Source organism: Branchiostoma belcheri, unplaced genomic scaffold (assembly GCF_001625305.1).
Source record: "Branchiostoma belcheri isolate BF01 breed outbred unplaced genomic scaffold, Haploidv18h27 scaffold87, whole genome shotgun sequence".
Classification (NCBI taxonomy): Eukaryota; Metazoa; Chordata; class Leptocardii; order Amphioxiformes; family Branchiostomatidae; genus Branchiostoma; species Branchiostoma belcheri.
Window position 1 is genome coordinate 829,655 of NW_017804542.1, and position 19,558 is coordinate 849,212.

Genomic DNA, 19,558 nt, shown 5'->3' on the forward strand with positions numbered 1-19,558 from the left:
GTTTGAAAAGCGGTCACGGTCGAATTGTAATTTCAAGGTTAAATAAAGGTCGAAAGAAAACAACAGTCATATTGTGCTCATTTTTTATTGCAACAAACTAGTGACAACGATCTTAACAACAAAAGCTTTCAAAAATACTTCAAACTGATCACATCTCGGGAAACGCAAAGAGGAATGATTCGGATCAGCAGATGACAGTCTGAGTCTTTTTGTCATAAAATACACAACTTCACTAAATCTCATTAAAGTTCGTAGGCGACAGAATTCAGATGAATAATTTGTCTGTTTTTCCAGGATGAAAACAAAGCCTAGTTGAAAAGACATGTCAAGGGATTTTAAAACAACTTTCCTTTTCTTGAGTGTTCAAAACCTTCATTTCTGAATTACAAAAGAACCGTAAATAAATAAATCAATTTGACTAGATTAAACTTGTCATCAAACAACCCATCATTTTACAATCCATCCACAGAGAACCCTTTTTACCACTGATCATAGAAATGGTGCCTGTTACAGAAAGACTCAGACTTGCCATGCATTCAAAAATAAACTTTTTAGCCAACATATACACTATAATAGCTTCCACTAGCAAAGCATTGAGCAGTAATACATAACAAGGTAAGCAACATACTTGATCTAGAGCTTGCAACACCAGAGAATGTTTTAAGTACAATTCACTTCTTAAATTCTTCCTAAGGGCAACACAAAGTCTGTCACTTGGTTCTTGATCCCTTTTCTTGTCAGAATCTCAATCAGAACCTTAAGTCACAAAGACAATTTTGTAAGACAAGGACCAAGTGACCAAACTTTGGTACCTTCAGCACAATTCTTAAAGGTAGAATCTTTCAATATATATACAAACACCTGCCTTACTTAAAGATAGAAATTTTCCTTGAGTATAATCATCCACCATCGTTACTATAAGGCCATGCAGTCGTACCTGCATCAATTTCAGAAATGGGAATTGTACACTCTACAATCACAATTCTTGATTTTTTTGGTGTTTTACATCACAACTTATTTTTCCAGCATATTGAATATGGACAAGATTCTTGGACTTCTCCTAAAACTGTACTTAAGCACATATTCCTTATCAAAAGCTTTACAATGGAGTGGATGCAGAGGTAAATTCTTTACACTGAAAGCTGCCTACGACATACAAAAATGCAAACTTAATAATAAAATAAGAAAAAATACAGCAAATCCTCTTTGATACATCTGTCCATGTGACAAGTATCTGCAACCGAGACAAACTTTGGCAACAGCGGTAAAGCAACAAATGTGTACATCTGCATAAAAGTGTCCAAAACTACTACAACGCCAATGTCCAGCAATGGGCCGTGCTTTTACTTACGGATGCAAAGAGGATAGCAGCAAAACTACTAGTAACTAACACACTACAGATAGACATGGCACGGAAGGGTCAACGTTAAGCAAATGGTTAACCCTGCGAAACCGTGAGGTAAAAAGGTGGAGTACTTAGGATTAACCTTCAGAAGGCTAAGGGTGTAAAGAAGTAGGGAAGTAAAGAAGACAAGACATCGTAGACAACAAAGAGTCACAAGTTGCTTGCAAGGGACTCTGGACAGAGAGTTTGGGTTACAGACGAGGTCAGATGTAAGCCTCGATGGCCACTCGGTAACGCTCTCTCTGGTGACCGGACCAACTTCGCGGGACCAACCTCTCCTTCTGCCCTGTTGGTGACGAGGGAAGGGAAGGGCGAGACACACAGAAAGAAACACAGCAGGGAAAACAAAAGACGGAGAGTTACGCAAAACACAGAAGACACATTTCACAAAGCTAGTCTCCACCAGGCTAACAAAGTGGGTTCAAAAAAAGTAAAATTTAGCCAATAGGGAGAATAATTGACTATGGGAGTTTAGCCACCATAGAGACTGACTCTTCTGGCAGACTATTCCCCTTTTTTTTACGAAATTCTACAATCTGTGCCCCAAGAAAACCTGGTGGAGGCTACAACAAAGCAGCTAAAGCTGACGATGGACACTGCAAAGACGTAGCCATACTATCCATGGTGGACTAAGTTGCAACAGAAAGTGGTTACAAACAATTTGTTACAGAGCGTTGGCCCCTTTTGGATCAAATCCTGAACTGCATCTTCCAACACTCATACTTGGAACAGATGTGCCACTGCTATACCCATGTGTTATTTGCACAATGTGCATGGTGGATTGACAGATAGATAAATAAATAACGAAACAAATACAAAATAGCAACAGATCGACTCATTGTTTTGCAAAGGTTATAAAAATTTTGGGTGCAACCAAGTGCTTTTGTGTTCAGGATTTGTTCCAAGACAAGTTGCAGCAAGCAGCTAAAGCTTTACACAGATGAACCTTCCATGCTACACATTGACGGGCTCATCTTAAAAGTACAAAATGCAGACCACATGTCAAACATGGGGCAAGTCCCACGTATATATACAGTAATTAATACATAATGCAGTTATGGCACAGCGACAGGCTGCATAAACCCTCATAGAGCAAAAATGCAGCCGATTTGCAACCACATAAAGTACATGTACAAAGGGTTGCATCTAAATACAATGTACATGTACAAAGCCTTGGTGTTATATTATTGCTCCATATGAGGTAAGGAACTACTACTGACAATCATTCCGCATAAGTGCAAGACATTCTGCAATGATGTAGTATACAGTAGTTCCACTTTTAATCACTAATCTTAAGCTCGCAAGCATCTAGCTTTTCCACATCACATAACTAGAAAGCAAGCTGTTAAGCAGAAAAATAAATAATGGCAATATTCTGCTTTCGACAAGTGCATTTTCTGTTGCTTTCCCAACAAATCAGTTGAATGTTGGCGGCAAAGGAACATACTTTTGTTACTATTCTGTCACGAGCTAGTAGAAACTTCCGATGCCATTTCCATGATTCGTGCTGATTGTGATACGAAAAAATATAAGCTTCATAGAGAAGATGTTATGGCAATCCACGACTGTGGTCATGTATGCAGCGAAACAGGCATAATTATCATATACAGGTCATCCTCAAGTACATGTAATTTCCTTACAAAAAACATCCAAGATTTACGTGTTTTCCTGTCACAACCACATCACACACTCAAACACCCTTATTTAATACTTAACATTTGGACCCTGGTTTTGTTTCATTTCCCTATTACTTAATTATGTGCCGTTAAGTGCTCTTAAACACACCCAGCTAATTAACCTTAAGGGTTGGTTCTAGTGAGGTACACTTTCCACAAAATAAAGGCTATTTCTGTAGTACGCAGATAGAGGCTTGGGGAGGGTGCCGTCCAGGACAAGTGTAGGAACATGCTTCGAAGAACTCACTGAAGTGTTGCAAGCATAAAAAAATTTCTTGCTCGTTTGTGAGTTTCTTAAAACCGAGAAGCGCAAAACTTGTCTTCGAACAAGTTTACCGGATTGGAAATGCTCAAAATGCTTTAGTAATGAAAGCCAAGTCTCATCACTGTGCAAACAAGGTTTGACTATTTTCACAAAAAAGTACTGTAGGTCCAAACTGTACATTCTCTTAGTTTCTCCATCATCTTTAACTTCTGCTGCAAAGCCCAAAATGACAGGAATGTGGGAATCTCTAAGTTTCTCAGCAGAGCCTTGAGAAGTTTTTTTTCTGAAGTACTGTAATTCACTTTATGTTCATGGTAGCAAAAGTTTACGGTCTGAGAAAAATGGACATGTTCATTGAACTGTCTATTCACAGTGGCGACAGGAGCAGGAAAAAGAAAGTCCATGGAATCATTTGTTAACTGTAATGATATTAGCTCACTGTACACTGAAAACAGTGTACATAACAGTTACTGTACCATAAACAAAAATCAGGAACTAATGTACATGAAACGAACAATCTCTGGACGACACCCTACCCAAGGGTCACCCCAATATGGGGGGTTCGGAACTTACAAGTTCAAGGTGAACCAGAAGTGAGCAGAGCGGCTTCCACGACTACACAACGACCAAGCAGACATTTCATGCCTTCCTTATTAGGGGACAGGGAGAGACTTTAAGAAAAACACTGTTTTGCAGACTGTGGAAGTAGTATCCAGTCTTTGTAGACTATCCAAATGTAAAATATTGTTTTGTATAGACTCTGGTACATGTGGTAGTAGTAGTATCCAGTATTTGTAAGTAACTTTAGGCTATCCAAATTGGTATGAACACAGCCTGAGTCCCTTTGAAAGGTTTGCGAACAGTTAAGTGTTCACTGTTGCAGAGAAAAACAGCACCGCTAGTACTGAAAATGGTTTCCGTTTTTGGGTCCAATAACAATTTTTTGGGGGTGGGGGTGGGGGGCATTCTTTAGGCTGTCCAAATTGGTATGAACACATCCTGAGTCCCTTTGAAAGGTTTTGAAGTCTTAAGTGCTCACTTCTAAACTGTTGCAGAGAAAACAGCACCAATAGTACTGAAAAGGTTTCTGTTTTGGGTCCAATAACATTTTTTGGGGTGGGGGTGGGGGGCATTCTTGAAGCCAAGTGTCTGCTTTCACACCCATCCAAACACACTCTCTACAGTAGGCAAATCTGAACATCCTTATCAACTAGGCAATATATTATCCTCAAATAGTAATATCAGGAGTAAGGTACTTCTTTTCACAGGTGTTAGGCCAGGGCTCTAGCCAGCTCTAAATCTTTTTCCGTCAACCCAGGTTGGACTTGGTCATCGGACTTGGGGGAAGAGTGCTCGCAATTTTGGAGGTCCGGGGACAAATTTTTGGATTTCCAAGCCTTTAAAAATGCAATTTCCCACATTTTGAGAGGCAAATCATGGGAATAAGAGTGATTGTTGGTGGTCCTTTGGACGTTTTTTATATTTCTACCCAAAATTTTTGTCAATTTTGTCCATCAAAGTTGACAGACTCCGGATGTGAAAAGGAGGATCGGTCTTCTAACCACAACTCTCAAAGACTCATAGAATCTGAAACTGGTTTAGAAGGACCTGAACTTCTGTCTGCATTGACTGACAAACAGAACCGAAAACAGAACTTCTCCTGCTACACCTTATGACGAGGATGACCGAAGAAGGAAGTTGACGGTTTGGTTTAAGAATTTTTCCAGCAAACGCCACAAAGTCCCTGGGATTGAGGAAAAACTGGTTGCCGGCTAGAGCCCTGTGTTAGGCGGGTTTTAAGGGTTGGCCTGCTAGATGGTGGAGATGTAGGAGTTGCCTGTTCCTTCTGTGTCCTGGAGGGGAACTTTCTTCTCCGGTTCCGACTGTGAGGACTCTGCACTGCTGGTGCTCACCAGGGCGGGACCCCAGTCGTCTGAGGACTCACAGGCATAGCGTAGCCGCTGCGGAGGGAAAGGGAGTTAGTTAGAGTCTTAATTGATCCTCACTGTACAAATCCTAGTGATTACGCAGAACTAAATGTAGCTAGTTTCAAAGATGGATCCCACTTGTTGGACGACTCGCAGGCATACAATGTCATGTAGTATAGCCGCTAAGGAGGGAGCCAAGAATTAGTTATAGTCTCTGCAAACCTTTCTACACATCCCACAATGTAGTACTGCTTTCTATACATCCTAGTACAGAATTAGCCTCTACAAGGCTTCAGGAAGCTGTTGGAAAGAGCAGTTTCACAGATGGACCCCAGTCGCCTGACAATTTGCAGGTATAGCGTACATGTAGGTGCTATGGAGGGAGCTGAGAGTTTGTTGCAGTCTCTGAAATCCTTTCTGTTGTTTACATAGAATTGGACATTAACTTTAAACAGTTTCAAAAGTCAGACCACAGAAAATGACTCTAAATCTAGAAGGTTAAAGCTCTTAAGAAAAAAAACAAGAATACAAGTACACGTAAGATCTGCATGCATCTGAGTCAAAGTCACATGTAAGACAATATTGAGCAAAAGACAACATCACCAAAAACTCACTTCCATGAAGCTGCCCTTGGCCTTGAGGATGGCGAGAACCGCAAACAGGGGCACCATAATGATGGACAGCAGAGCCATGAACCAGCCGATACAGATGGCCCAGCCGGGGTACTGGTAGTCTCCGTAGTACGCAGGCACGTGCACCACCATGCTGAACACTACAATGAACTAGGGAGAGGAAAGAACAATTACAAATGACTGATTGATCAATGATTGGTTAATTAGTATTCAGAGTCTATTTCAGACTTGAACAAGAGCACAAGAGATGACTGACTACTGTAATTCCTGATTTGTTCACTGTACTGATAAGTTCACTGTTTTCACTGTCTCTTGTGTAAAGTGAACTTATCATTACAGTTAACAAATAATTCCTGGATTTTCTTGTTCCTGCACTTGTCACCACCGTGAACATATAGTTACGTGAACATGTCCATTTTTCTCAGACCGTGAAATTTTGCTACCGTGAACATAAAGTGAATTACAGTATCAGTACCACCACTACTACTACTACTCTCTCTCTCTCTCTCTCTTAGTGCATATCAGTGTTTAGCACTGAGGCCGGCCGGCATTGCCTTCCACAGTTTTTTGTTCGTTGCTGCCTTTTTACTACTACTTTACTACATTTTTTACTAGTACTACTACAGTAACTGTAACAGTAACTACAGTTTCTGTACTACTGTACAGTAGCAACTCTACCACAACAGTAACTAAGTTACTACAACAATAACAACTACAACTTGTGCTACATGTACGTACCAGTAGGACCATGGGAGAGATGACAGCCCAGCAGATCTTGAAGTAGTAGTTGGGCTGGTAGCCGATCATCTCCTGAACGTTCTTGCAGAAGCGCTGGAATCCTGGCAAAAAAATGAAGAGAAAAATAAGTCAATAATTTTCAGTATGGTGTTGAAAAAGGGTTGTACAAATACACTGAAAAATTCTATTGGGCACTTTTAAGTCTAAATTGTTTAGTAATTGTAATCACTATTTACTCATTTTGGAATGAGTAAAAAATCTGTATCTGAGTTCATAAAATCACCTTTGCGAACAAAAATTAATTTAGAGGTGGTCACATTGCATGTAATCGTGTCAAAGAAAACTTCTGAAGTATTGAGACCAACAATGACAGATAAGGAAGATTCCTTCTTAGACATATTGTAGAGTACAACTTGCTGCCACCAACCATAGATAGCTTTAAACAACACTTAGCTGCTGCACCGAGTACCTTCAATCTAGTGCGTTACACAAATGGGTGGATATACAGATACTTAAGATTTCAATAGAATTGAAGTGAGTACTCGGCAGAACTTACCGTACACCCATGAGATGGCCACACACATGAAGAAAGCCAGGACCATCAGGGAGAAGCCAGCTGAGTACCAGTCCATCAGGTTCAGCCAGTACATGCCGGCCTGGGAAGAGATAGCATAGAAACTTCAACTACCTGTCTATCCGGTTTAGCATCTGTTGTTCCCCATCTTTTGAGGAGTACACGTGCTTGCACACTGATGGTGATATCAACATCTGCCCGATACACATGTACTCCAAGTAACATCGATGAAGGTTAGACATCCATGCATGTAATGTTACACATGAGAAAACTGTTACTCAAGAAACTGGATAGCTATGAAATTCTATCCAGCTGAGCAAAAATTTCTTGAGTACCCTACCCCAAGCATTGTTGTACATGTGTGTATCTAATGGCCCAGTGGCTAGGTGAGCAGACATATTTATATAAGAGGTCACAGGTTATATTCCTAGGGAAAGGCACTTATCACGACTTTCCTCACTCCACCAATATAGCGTGCATGCCAGGAAAGCAAACTATCAGGATTTGATCTCCCAATCTCTTGGTCCTGAGGCAGGGTCACTAAAACCACTGGACTATGCACACTACAATGACATACATGTACATGTATAGACAGGTTAAAGGCACATTTTGATAGACAGCTTTTAATTGACAAAAAGTACTATAGCAAAAACCTTACAAATCGTTTAGTCCAACCTCTCAATCTTGTGCTGCTGCTCAGACATGCTAGTTTGGTCAATATAGACGGGTTTAACTTACGTTGGTGACACAGGTGAGTCCGAGGAGGTACATGGCGACAGACACGACCAGCAGCACCCATGTCTTGTACTTCTGCATGATGTGGGGAAACTCGTCACAGATGCCAGTAATGCAGGTCTCAAGCATCACAAACTAGTGGGGGAAACACAGAGAGAGGTTTGGTTAAATTGCTCTATAATGGACAAAAAATACACATCCATGCAGATAGCTTTACTGCAAGAAAGCATACATGGACAAAAATTGAGAAGTTGTCAGAGATTCCAGTTAATATAAGTCTACAGATCAAGAGTTTTTTTAGTTAAATAAGTCTTGTTAAATTCTTGACAAAGATGACTGTCTGACCTCACTAAGGGTTGGGGTAAAAGTAGAATTTACTCTTACTATGGACAAAAAAGACGGAAAACTGACCGAGAAATGACTGAGTAACAACGTGTGACATGCCTAGGATGTGGAAATCACAACAGCACCACAAGCAAACAAAACACAAAACATACACAAACGTAAAAACTGAGTACACACCTGAGTGTCGAGTCCTACAGTGAAGATCATGAAGAAGAACAGGACGGACCAGAGTGGGGCGACCGGCAGCAGAGTCAGGGCCTCGGGGTACGCAACAAACACAAGGCCAGGGCCTACAGGGGGAAGGGTTATATGACAGTGAGCATATTACATTCTTGTTTTGCCTTAGAGAATGTATCAACAAAATTACATACATTTCATTCTACTACATCCATACATGGTTTCTCCTCTTCAGGCGTTGAAAGGGAAAAAAATCAAGCAAGTTTCCGCGCCTCAGCACATTTAAGATATGTACAGGAAGAAGGGCAATATATCTGCATGGGGCTTCAAGAAGGCATCTATATCAAGGCAAGTATCCCTCAACAGGGACAGGCAGTGCAGCAAACTTTCTGCAACCTTATGAGCAGTGGGCTCACGGAGTCACGTGTGTTATCTGTGTGACATCACGGAAGCGGTGGATTGCTCATGCCTTGACAAAGCTAAATTTTTTATTATACTCCAGCCTAAGGCCAATTTTTTGAGTTGGAAATTACAGTTCAAACTTCATGATGACTTCTCCCTACACAGAGGAACCTTTGAGCTAAAACCTGCGTACCGTTTGCGACCACATCCTTGACGTCCATGTCCAGCTTGTGAGCCATGTGGCCCAGGATGGAGAACACAACAACACCGGCAAACACACTGGTGCAGCAGTTACTCAGCGCGATGAACACAGAATCCCTGAAAACAACAAGGCAGCGTGTCAGATTTACCGAAAAAATCCCATGTCAATTAAGGAAAAACATCCAGGTAAAATGATACACAAGAAAACAATTACTAGTTGGTGCAATAGACACAGAATCCCTGGAAACAAGGCAATGATTTGGGAGATAAACGAATGTTTGCTTTTGTGTTACCCTGAAGCTGACTGGTGTATTATGCTTAATTTACTACGTATACGCTTATTTTTCCAACGATATTTCTTAAAAGAAACTGTGGATGCTGCGGATTCTCTGTAGGCCTCTCACCTGTGAGTGTTGTTGTTTCTCACCTGTGTGTGTTATTGTTTCTCACCTGTGAGTGTTGTTGTTGAACTTGTTGTAGCTGGCCATGACTTGGGTCCCGCCGAAAGCAATCCCCAGAGAGTAGAAGATCTGGGAGGCAGCGTCATACCACACCTGCACACAAAGTTACAAGTACATGTCAATGTCTTCTCCAATGTACATACACGTACATTGTATAGAAAATACATGTTGTACGAATTGGGTATCTCCGAAGAAGATTCAGATGTTTCAGATAGCATCTGCTACATTGTATCTTTTATGAGTGACTGAGAAAGAGTCACTTCACAAACACACACACACACACATGCACACACCTACCCACACACACCTACTCACACACACACACACACATACACACACACAAAAACATGAACACCTACATGTACTCACACATACAGGCACACATACATTACTCCAAAAGCTACTGTGGGTGCATCAGACTGTATTTTTAAGAGAATGACTGCCCAGAAGAGGAAGTGAAGTTCCACTCCGTCCTACCTCAGAGTCTGACACTTAAAATATGCTGTATACTACAGTGTACAATACATTTAACATTACATAAACCTATGAAAATATTTGGGTGCACTGGTCATCCACAGAAAACAATTGTATGCACAGCTCCAAATTTGGGTGCACTCAGGTGCACAATCATGCACCCAGTATTTCCAGCCATGCAAACACACACAAACAAGCTTTCGAGTTTAAATAAAGGCTTACTACTACTACTACTACTAACTACTGGTGTTATTCTGGTGAGAACTGTTATTCTGTGCAGATTTTCTGCAACGTTGTACTGAAGCTGGATGGTGATCGTCCCTACCTGAGAGTCGGCCAGGCGGCTGAAGTCAGGAGTCAGGTAGTACACCAGACCCTTCCCAGCACCCTCCAGGGTAACCCCGCGCAGGAACAGAACTATCAGCATCATGTAGGGGAACGTGGCAGTGAAGTACACAACCTGCAGACAGAACAGTGTAGAACATCAGGTACAGAACAATGTAGAACATCAGGTACAGAACAATGTAGAACATCAGGTACAGGACTATCAGCATCATGTAGGGGAACGTGGCAGTGAAGTACACAACCTAACAAAACAACACACTACATGTCAATTTGATTTTATTCTTTCTCGTACATTTTTATAAAAAGGAGTATTGTGGCAGACATACTACTGCAACACTAGCAATACTCTCGGAATTGAATTCCAAACTATCAAACAAAAAATCATGTATTCTAAGATGACAAATTTGAAGGTAAACACAAAACTTCGTAAGATGACTTTCGAAGATGACAAGGTAAAAACAAAACTTCCTAACTAAAAGGTGACTTCCGAAGATGACAAGGTGAAAACAAAACTTCCTAAGTTGACTGGAGTTGCCGACATGATTACCTATCCGGATGACGTGATGACCTTGATGCGCTTCAATAACCATGCATTTGAAGACGACTTGGTAAAAACAAAAGTGTCTAACGTGAAGTGTCTAACGTGAAGTGTCTAACGTGAAGTGTCTAACGTGAAGTAGCTGACGTGTTTACCTTTCCAGATGACTTGATGCCCTTGAAGAGGCAGAAGAAGACGACGACCCAGGCTCCCAGCAGGCATAGCGCCAGCTCCCACTGAACCGTCCCCGTCTCCTCGATACCGGCCGAGATGCCCAGAACACGGTTACTAGGGAAACAAGGGGGGAAAGGTCACATTTTTAGATACTATTGAGAATCAGAAAGCTCACACTCACACATTCACCAACGCACACACACGCGTAGACACGCACATGCACAGACACACACACACAAGTACAGACACACACATCCTTACTTCCAGTATTCCTGAGTGAGATACGGGTGACGTTCTCAAAAATACCAGCACATTTCATTCAAAACTTCACTGAAAACTTCATTCTCAATTCTCTACCAATATACACGCGCACAAGAACACACACACACTCGCACACACACACGCACACACACACACAATAGTCGGCAATGCATCCTTATTTCCATTAATCCTGAGTGGGTGAGTTCTCCATTTTGCAGTCAAAAACACGCACACACATTCACACACATACCTATTAACCCACAAACACATACACACACACCTTCACACACACACACCTTCACACACATACACACACACCTTCACACACACACACACACTATTCGGTAACACAGCCTTACTTCCAGTACTCCTGTGTAGGAGAGATACGTGTGACGTTCTCCTCCAGTGCAGAGTGGTTAGCGGCCAGGGTGCAGTTCTCCGTGTTCCAGGGTTTGTCACAAACACAAAAACCTGCACACACACACATATACTCACAGACACACATACAGACACACACAAACACAGACACACACATTTGCAGATACGATCACACACACACACAGACACACACACACACAGACACACACACACATACACACATACTGTGCACACACACAAACACACTAGCAATGCATCCTTACTTCCAGTGCTACTGAGTGGGTGAGATACAAATGTACGTGTGACGTTCTCCTCCAGTGCAGAGTGGTTGGTAGCCAGGGTGCAGTTCTCCGAGTTCCAGGGTTGTCGCAGTCACACAAAAACCTGCACACACACATATACTCACACACACACACACGCATGTATAAGCTATGCATCCTTACTTCCAGTACTCCTGAGTGGGAGAGATACGTGTGACGTTCTCCTCCAGTGCAGAGTGGTTGGCTGCCAGAGTGCAGTTCTCCGTGTTTCAGGGTTGTCGCAGTCACACAAAAACCTGCACACACACATATACTCACACACACACGCATGTATAAGCTATGCATCCTTACTTTCAGTACTCCTGTGTAGGAGAGATACGTGTGACGTTCTCCTCCAGGGCAGAGTGGTTGGCTGCCAGGGTGCAGTTCTCCGTGTTTCAGGGTTGTCGCAGTCACACAAAAACCTGCACACACACATATACTCACACACACACGCATGTATAAGCTATGCATCCTTACTTCCAGTACTCCTGTGTAGGTGAGATACGTGTGACGTTCTCCTCCAGTGCAGAGTGGTTAGCGGCGAGGGTGCAGTTCTCCGTGTTCCAGGGGTTGTCACAGCTGGCCCAGGGCAGAGCCGACGTGAAGGAGGAGAAGAGGAAGTGCAGGGTCCAGGCGATTATAACGTTGTAGTAAATACAGACCAGGCCTGACACTACCACCATGCCATAGCCGATTCCTGGGAGAAGTCGAAGGTACGAGAGTTAGCCGTGCGGGAGGGACACATACACTGTCATGTTTTTCCACCTCCCCTCATCACACCTGGCCACTTGGAGGTGTCAAGTCGATTTGCAGGCAAGCGACGTTACATGTCTTTTTTTTTCTTTTTACATTTTTATACTTGCTTTGATTTTTTTTTGTTCTTCAATCTACGAAAAGACAAACTGCAAGGAGCAGTTTCTGCTTATGCTAAATTTGAATCTGGTATATTTTTCTTTCGTTGTTGACTACTCTGGATCCGACTCTCATCATCCAATTGCAACCACCACCGATTTGTAGTTGAAAATAGACTTTTTTTAACAGTTTCGTTTGTACATGTTTATAGTATGCTTATCTTTCAACTTTTTTTTCTAAAAATTACGGCAAGTGATGCCAAACTTCGCAGGCAGAAAAGTGTCCAAACAACCATCGTCATTCTCTCTCTCATGCAGATGGTTCTGACACCTCAAAGTGGCCCCATGAGGGGTCAGAGTTCACCCATCCCAGTGCCCAGCCTGTCACCGCGTTGCGATATTCCTACTTGTATGTGTCCAAAGTTAGAGACCTGTCTTATAATGAAAGGGGCAGTTATAAAGGCTCCAATTCCGGATGGGCGGTTGATGGAGGAAAAACAAACAAATCTACCGTGGGTATGCCATGTTGAGAAAGTTCGTAATTTCTACACATGCTGGTGGTTTATTGTCGTTATTTGCTTGCTCACTTCTTCACCGTGATGTTTTTTAGCCACACAGACAGACCCTAGAATACGTAGGTGACAACTTCTGCTGCAATGAAAATCTAACTCTTTTGAATCATCACTTTCTTCCCCTGATCAACCTAACCGAAAACCTTGGGGCATTTCCCTGGTACAGTGAATCTGTGAACACTAATGCATATAGCATCTGTCTTCTCTTCTCTGCATCTGTCTTCTGTCACAACCAGTGGATGAGTAGTACTTCAGTACCTTAAAGATAAAACCATTCTTTTCCTGAACATTTTAAGTAGAAAAAGCAGCTGCTCAAATGTGAAAACTATCCACAACGAGGCAATGTCTTGCTCCAGTCCACAAGACATTGTTTGTAGTTGAAGGAAAAACACATTTTCAAACATGTCAATTCTGGGCTGGTCAGAGGTTGCAGCTTTTCCTTGTCTCACTTTTATACATCACTGCAGTTCCCATGTACATTGCCAGGGGGAGCCGGTGCAGGGCAAAAAGACCACTTCTGTATCAGCTGGTGACTACCGGCACTGTTTGAATCAGGACTTGTTGGTTTGTACAATAATTTGTGGATTGGGAAAGCAAAAAGCTATGAATAACTGATAGCATTTTGTGTGAAGGCTGAAGCTAAGGTAATAAGTGATCAGATTTACACATGTAGCAAAGAGCAGAATACAATGATCTTAGAGTTTTCCATCCGTGCAAAATAGGACTGATGCTACAATATGAAGTGTTCAATTTGCCTGTGTATCGTGAGTTGTCTTTCTTCACAACTTTTGTGAAAAATACTTCTACATGTAGGTAAGCTGGTGCTCTCTGAGTCCAATCTCCACAGAAAAGCTTGCCACAAAAGCATCGTGATGGCATTTCAACAGACAACGTGCACACTACATCACCATTGAGATATACTGCACTGAACCTGAGAAAAGTTGAAAGTTCGTGACATCTAACCCATGACCCATAAGTGCAAAGTTCACCAGTAAAACACGGCTCCAACTTTGTTCGGAGAGAGTGGAGAAAGAGAGAGATACGAGTCACAAGACAAGACCATACCGAAATAGATCATAGCAAACGTCGAGAAAAAAAACGATAGTACGATATAGTAGTAGCGACCTAGCCAATTCCTCGGACACTTTTCGACATGGCATACCCACGAACGAGATGCGGTGGCCAAACAACGGGCCGCTTGTGTGCGAGAGCGAGCGCACGTGTGTCTCCCCAACGCGTGGCCTTTTCGCAGTGCCATAACCACGGCAAGAGGGGGGTGGCGGGTTCCTATAAGATCCAAGTGTTGGATTAGTCAGCAAGTGTGTGTGTCTGCAATGGCAACAGCAAGAAAACAATCAACAATCAACGTCATGATATTATTACAGACCAGGATTGGATGTTGTGCGTTACCTGTACCTGTAGTACACATTGGCATCACATGTTATATGTTCACCCTTCATCCTTCATGCTGTTATGGTCCTCTCCACCACTGCAACAGCAGAAGCAGAGCGGCTTGGCTTGGAGCTACGTAGTCCAGGGGCCTAAAGTTAGGCCCTGTGTGGGTTAGATAGTAGGGTCTCTCCTAGAAATGTAGTATCACACCTATATATGGACACAGCCACACAGAGGATACGATCAGTGAGATTGTGGAGAAACATTCGATTCTGCATCACACTCGAGAGTCCACGACCACACGTGCCATGGTCCTAATGCTTGCCGCCGCCATTCAACCATCAACCCTTCTGGCAAATCAACTTTACTGTTCTCTCACTTTCCTTTCTCTTTCTTTTCTATTCAGAGCACTTTTGGGAGTTCATGCTCAAACCATTAGGCACTGAGCTTTTCTTTCATGTTTGTTCATCTTTTTTAGAACAATTTTATGTGTTCAATGCTCAACCAATATGGTACTCAATTTCCATTTTTTTCTTTTATTTTAAAGTAATCTTTCTTGGTTGTAGAACAGTTTACAAAGAATCTATTTCAGGGTACAACCAACAACCCTTCTGGCAATCAACTTTGCTTTTCTCTCACTTTCCTTTCTTTTTCTTTTCAATTCGGAGCACTTTTGGGAGTTCAATGCCCAACCCTTTTGGCACTCAACTTGCTCATTCTCTCCTTTCTGTTTCTCAAATTTAAGGGCACTTTTGTGGGTTCAATACTCAAGCACTGTGACACTTCCTTTTTCTGTTTTTCTTTTATTTCAGAGCAATTTTAAACTCTAACACGGTACTCAATTTTACTTCCCTTTTTCTTTCCACTTTTGTAGTGGAAACCTACATACCTCTTATACCAATTCAAGTGTTTCGACTGATTCTGAATAAGTTAATATGACCTTTGCCATGCTAGTAAGAATTTATTTCAGGGTACATTGTCTTTCAAGTCTGCAGCTGACTTATTCAACTTTGCTCTCCATTTGTGATAACAAAACCTTTCAAATTTGAAAAGCTTTTGAGTATTGCTGACCTTCGGGGTGTTTTTATCAAAATGTCTGCCCGTTTATTTTTAAAATCTTCCAGAACCTTCGCTATGGTATAGCCTACACGTCTCACTTTTTCTCTACTGACCCAGCCTTCCAAAAACTGACCTACACACATGTAACCCAGTATCTGAACACCCTTCATGTAGTCTGGAGTGTCATTCTAGCTGCTCACACCCTTTGGAAAAACATCTCCCCCACCCAGCAACCTACCCTGACTTTTAATATCTGCACAGCTTCCCTTTGGCACAACACACCAGCTTGTGTATCTGTCTTGTATTGCCCGTATAACCACCCTTCGGTATAACACACCAGCTGCAGTTGGTCATATTACACTCAACAACCTGCAGCCATCATAGCTACATCTAAATCTATACCTTGTTCAAAGCTAGTTCTAGTGAAGATGCCCCTACTGTTCTTAGTGGAAACAAGTTCCACTCTTCGGTGCCAATATCATTGTCACATGTAGTTTTGGCTCCAGGATGAAGCATTACATAGCACCAAAGAGGTCAGATATGTACATATAAATCTGCATCCTCAGAGCAGCCGCACACCCTGAGTTAACACCTCGCCCTGATGCAATCACTCTTTCCTGTGCTGTCTCTGACACCAACTTGGCTTTGTTCCAGGGCTTAAAGCTGAGATTCTGTCAACAACTCCGAACTTGGCACTCATAACAGGGGTGTCCCCAAGTGGTGCAGCGATGGAGAACCATTCTGTCCATTTAAAATGTGTATGATGTTACTGACCAGAAATTAATCAAAATTTGCTTTACTTTAATGGCTAACTTTTACCCTTCCAAGACTGACCCTACCTATAGAACCTATAGAACACAACCTCTGAACTTCTTTCTCTGATCTTAAAGTCTTGACTAACACGATTTAAAATGTGTGGAATATGTTAGAGACCAGAAATTCATCAAAATTTTCTTTACTTGCCCAAGTTTTACCCTTCTAATGCATTGACCCTACCTATAGAACGCAACCTCTGAACTTCTTTCTCTAAAAGTCTTGACTAACACTTGCCACTCAAGTCTTAACGAATAATATGCTACAGTAATAATTGAATGTGCCATTTTGTTTTCAACTTGAAGCCTGAACCATCAGCACATAGTGATTAGCGAAAGCTAAAAATAAGTCTCAAGGCCAAGATAACACTAAGTCTTGCAGTCAGCTGTTCGGCAAAGAGATGCCTTGGAAGTTTCTAGAACCATCTTAAGTACAGTTGTTGTCAATAGAATGACCTTGGCACCATTCCAAGGTCACAGCTGACATTCTGTCAACAAGACGTAACGAATCATTGGCGTATAATCGCTTCTTGTTTTTGTTCTCTTTATACATTGGCAATCTTCATGTACTGTAACTGTAGATCTTAGAGATATAAATTTAAAGTAGCCCTCTTTATATAATTACCAGATAGAAGTTGATCAGTTTAAACAATACATGAATGAAATTCTAAAAATCTGTGTCAGATGTCTGTCATAAAAATAAAAGAGTGCCAATGTATTACTGTCATATAATACTACATGTACTTATTAAAATCTTTTTGAAAAAGCCCAGATTTTGTAATTCACACGTTTCATAAGCATTTAAATTTCATCACAAACTAAATACACTTCAAAGTCAACATCTACACGTATGAAATCCTGAAAATCTGAGTCATCTACCAGTGACTAGAGGCCGTCTAGAATGATCCACACTATCCAGTTACACAGCAGCCCAGGACACTGACCCCTCAGCTATCAGTGTATATTTGGACATTCAGTTCACTCCAGGATAAAGTTTCCTTTTACAACCAAGTGCAGATGTTTTCTGATCTGAACTATGGTCTTGCTCTTGAACTATGAAGTTTGATTGAAATACTGTGGTCACAACACTGCTCTGTACATTTGTAAGTCTAACTCACAAGGTATGTCTATAAATGCAGTAAACTGTTGGGTTCTAAAATCTTGCAATTCTTCCAACAAGAACATAGATTGTTCGTATCTGTCAATTTCTGCTAACTAGTGCTCACACGAAGCAAAATGGAAGTGTGCTTATTAAAGTTGAACACCCCTAGAAATGTTTAATATGCCATATTATCACAAATGCCTATATGTATGTCCAGTACATGGCCTTTGTCCATGAAATACATACATGTACAAGGCTTTAAATTTAACCCCTTGTTTTAATGAGTCCAAATTCCTATGATAGCTTTGCCCAGTACTTGAGTTAGTAGGTGACAGACACACTTCCTGTTTACCACTTTATAGTTGGATGGCTTCCAAATGTACAGAGTCTGGTGCAAGATTGTTATGTACACATGTATTAAGTCATGTAAACATGGTACTAATGTATCCTACTTGTTCACAGTGATCCCAAGGCCCTGGTTTCATTCCAAGTGTTTCAACTTTTCTGTAACTGTGCGTACTGCCATAGTGACTACGTAAGCTTTATCAACTGCAGACGTGGCCAAATATTTCAGGATAGTTTGCTTCACCCTTGACACACATAATTGTACCAGACTGTCTGAATTAACTGTGCCATTGACACTCAGAAAACTCTGGATTTTATCATGTCTTAGTTTGTTATTTGCCAAACACATTGGGTAAGCAAAATTCTTTCCTGCTTATTAATAACAGTACTGTCTTCTCAGCTTGAATTTTGTAGGCACTTTGACAAACCATGGAAAATTTCAGTATGTGTGGGATATAATAATACTTTGATTGTGAAAGCAATTAGCCTTCGGGCATGATTTTGCAAATAGAGTCTTTATAATAGTTACATGTACTGTTGAAAATGATTTTTTTCTATCGATAACACTGTAGTAATTTAGGTCTATCTCTATGATCTGTCTTTTTTGACAGTGTCATATTTTGATAACTAAATCGAATGATAAATTTACAGCTTTCATTTTGAAGTCAAAGTTGGTTAAAAGTACCTATAAGAATTGGCCAACAAGGCCTCAGACAGTACCACGAAGTGTTGTGTTTGAATGGCCGCAACAGATGCTCAAGTTCAAAGTTAGCTGCCCCTTATAAGGTCAAGGGGCACACAAACAAACAGCAACTTAGGTGGGGTAGCAAAACGTGGAATCAGCAAAATACATGCAATTTTCTTTCTGTTCTTTTTTTTGTACATTCAACTTTTCAAAATATAACATACATTTTTCTTCTTTTCTTTTTTTGTTGTTGTCTCATGAGCATGCTCAATAAAAGTGAGGGAAATTATCATGTCATGGTTGAGTTTTTCTTTCTAAAAATTATTTTTTCATTTTCATATGGTGATGAGATAACCTTTAAAAACATGTGCGTCTCATAAGTGGTTAAAATATTGGTGGCCTTTTTCCGGTTTAGTCATAATTTTAATTCCTTGTGCACTGTGATCTGATATTTGATATTTGATATTTTTTTTTCAGCCTGATAAATTCAAACTTTTTCTAAGACATCATCATCACTTAAGATCACCTAAATTTCCTTTCGTTTGCGATGCTTACTATGGGAGAATTGTATATATATTGTACGAGTTAAAAATTTGAACTACTAATACCTCCCTACTCAAATTAAAATGTTTTAAATAAACTGCCTGCAGGCAAGTGCTTTTTACTGATCATTCTGTTTTTGTCTTGATTTCAGTGTTCTTTTGCTAGTATTCTGTTTTGTTTGTTTGT

General features: G+C 41.1%; 1 protein-coding gene across 4 annotated transcripts in view; it reads right to left on the reverse strand.

The window, feature by feature from the left end:
• Positions 1 to 450: 450 nt before the first annotated feature.
• LOC109487268 (sodium- and chloride-dependent glycine transporter 1-like) overlaps positions 451 to 19,558 on the reverse strand; it is a 40,086-nt gene continuing 20,978 nt past the window's right edge. For 2 of the 4 annotated variants that reach the window (XM_019791250.1, XM_019791251.1), the window contains exons 4-14: positions 12,489 to 12,708; positions 11,052 to 11,184; positions 10,339 to 10,473; positions 9,529 to 9,632; positions 9,071 to 9,195; positions 8,476 to 8,588; positions 7,957 to 8,088; positions 7,201 to 7,300; positions 6,645 to 6,745; positions 5,889 to 6,056; positions 451 to 5,307 (exon numbers count right to left, since the gene is read on the reverse strand). In XM_019791250.1, the coding sequence (XP_019646809.1) occupies positions 5,158 to 5,307; positions 5,889 to 6,056; positions 6,645 to 6,745; positions 7,201 to 7,300; positions 7,957 to 8,088; positions 8,476 to 8,588; positions 9,071 to 9,195; positions 9,529 to 9,632; positions 10,339 to 10,473; positions 11,052 to 11,184; positions 12,489 to 12,708 (1,481 nt within the window). In that variant the 3' untranslated portion in view covers positions 451 to 5,157. Of the gene's footprint in view, positions 5,308 to 5,888; positions 6,057 to 6,644; positions 6,746 to 7,200; positions 7,301 to 7,956; positions 8,089 to 8,475; positions 8,589 to 9,070; positions 9,196 to 9,528; positions 9,633 to 10,338; positions 10,474 to 11,051; positions 11,185 to 12,488; positions 12,709 to 14,844; positions 18,234 to 19,558 lie in introns of those variants that run through there. The other 2 variants (XM_019791253.1, XM_019791252.1) reach the window with 2 other exon arrangements.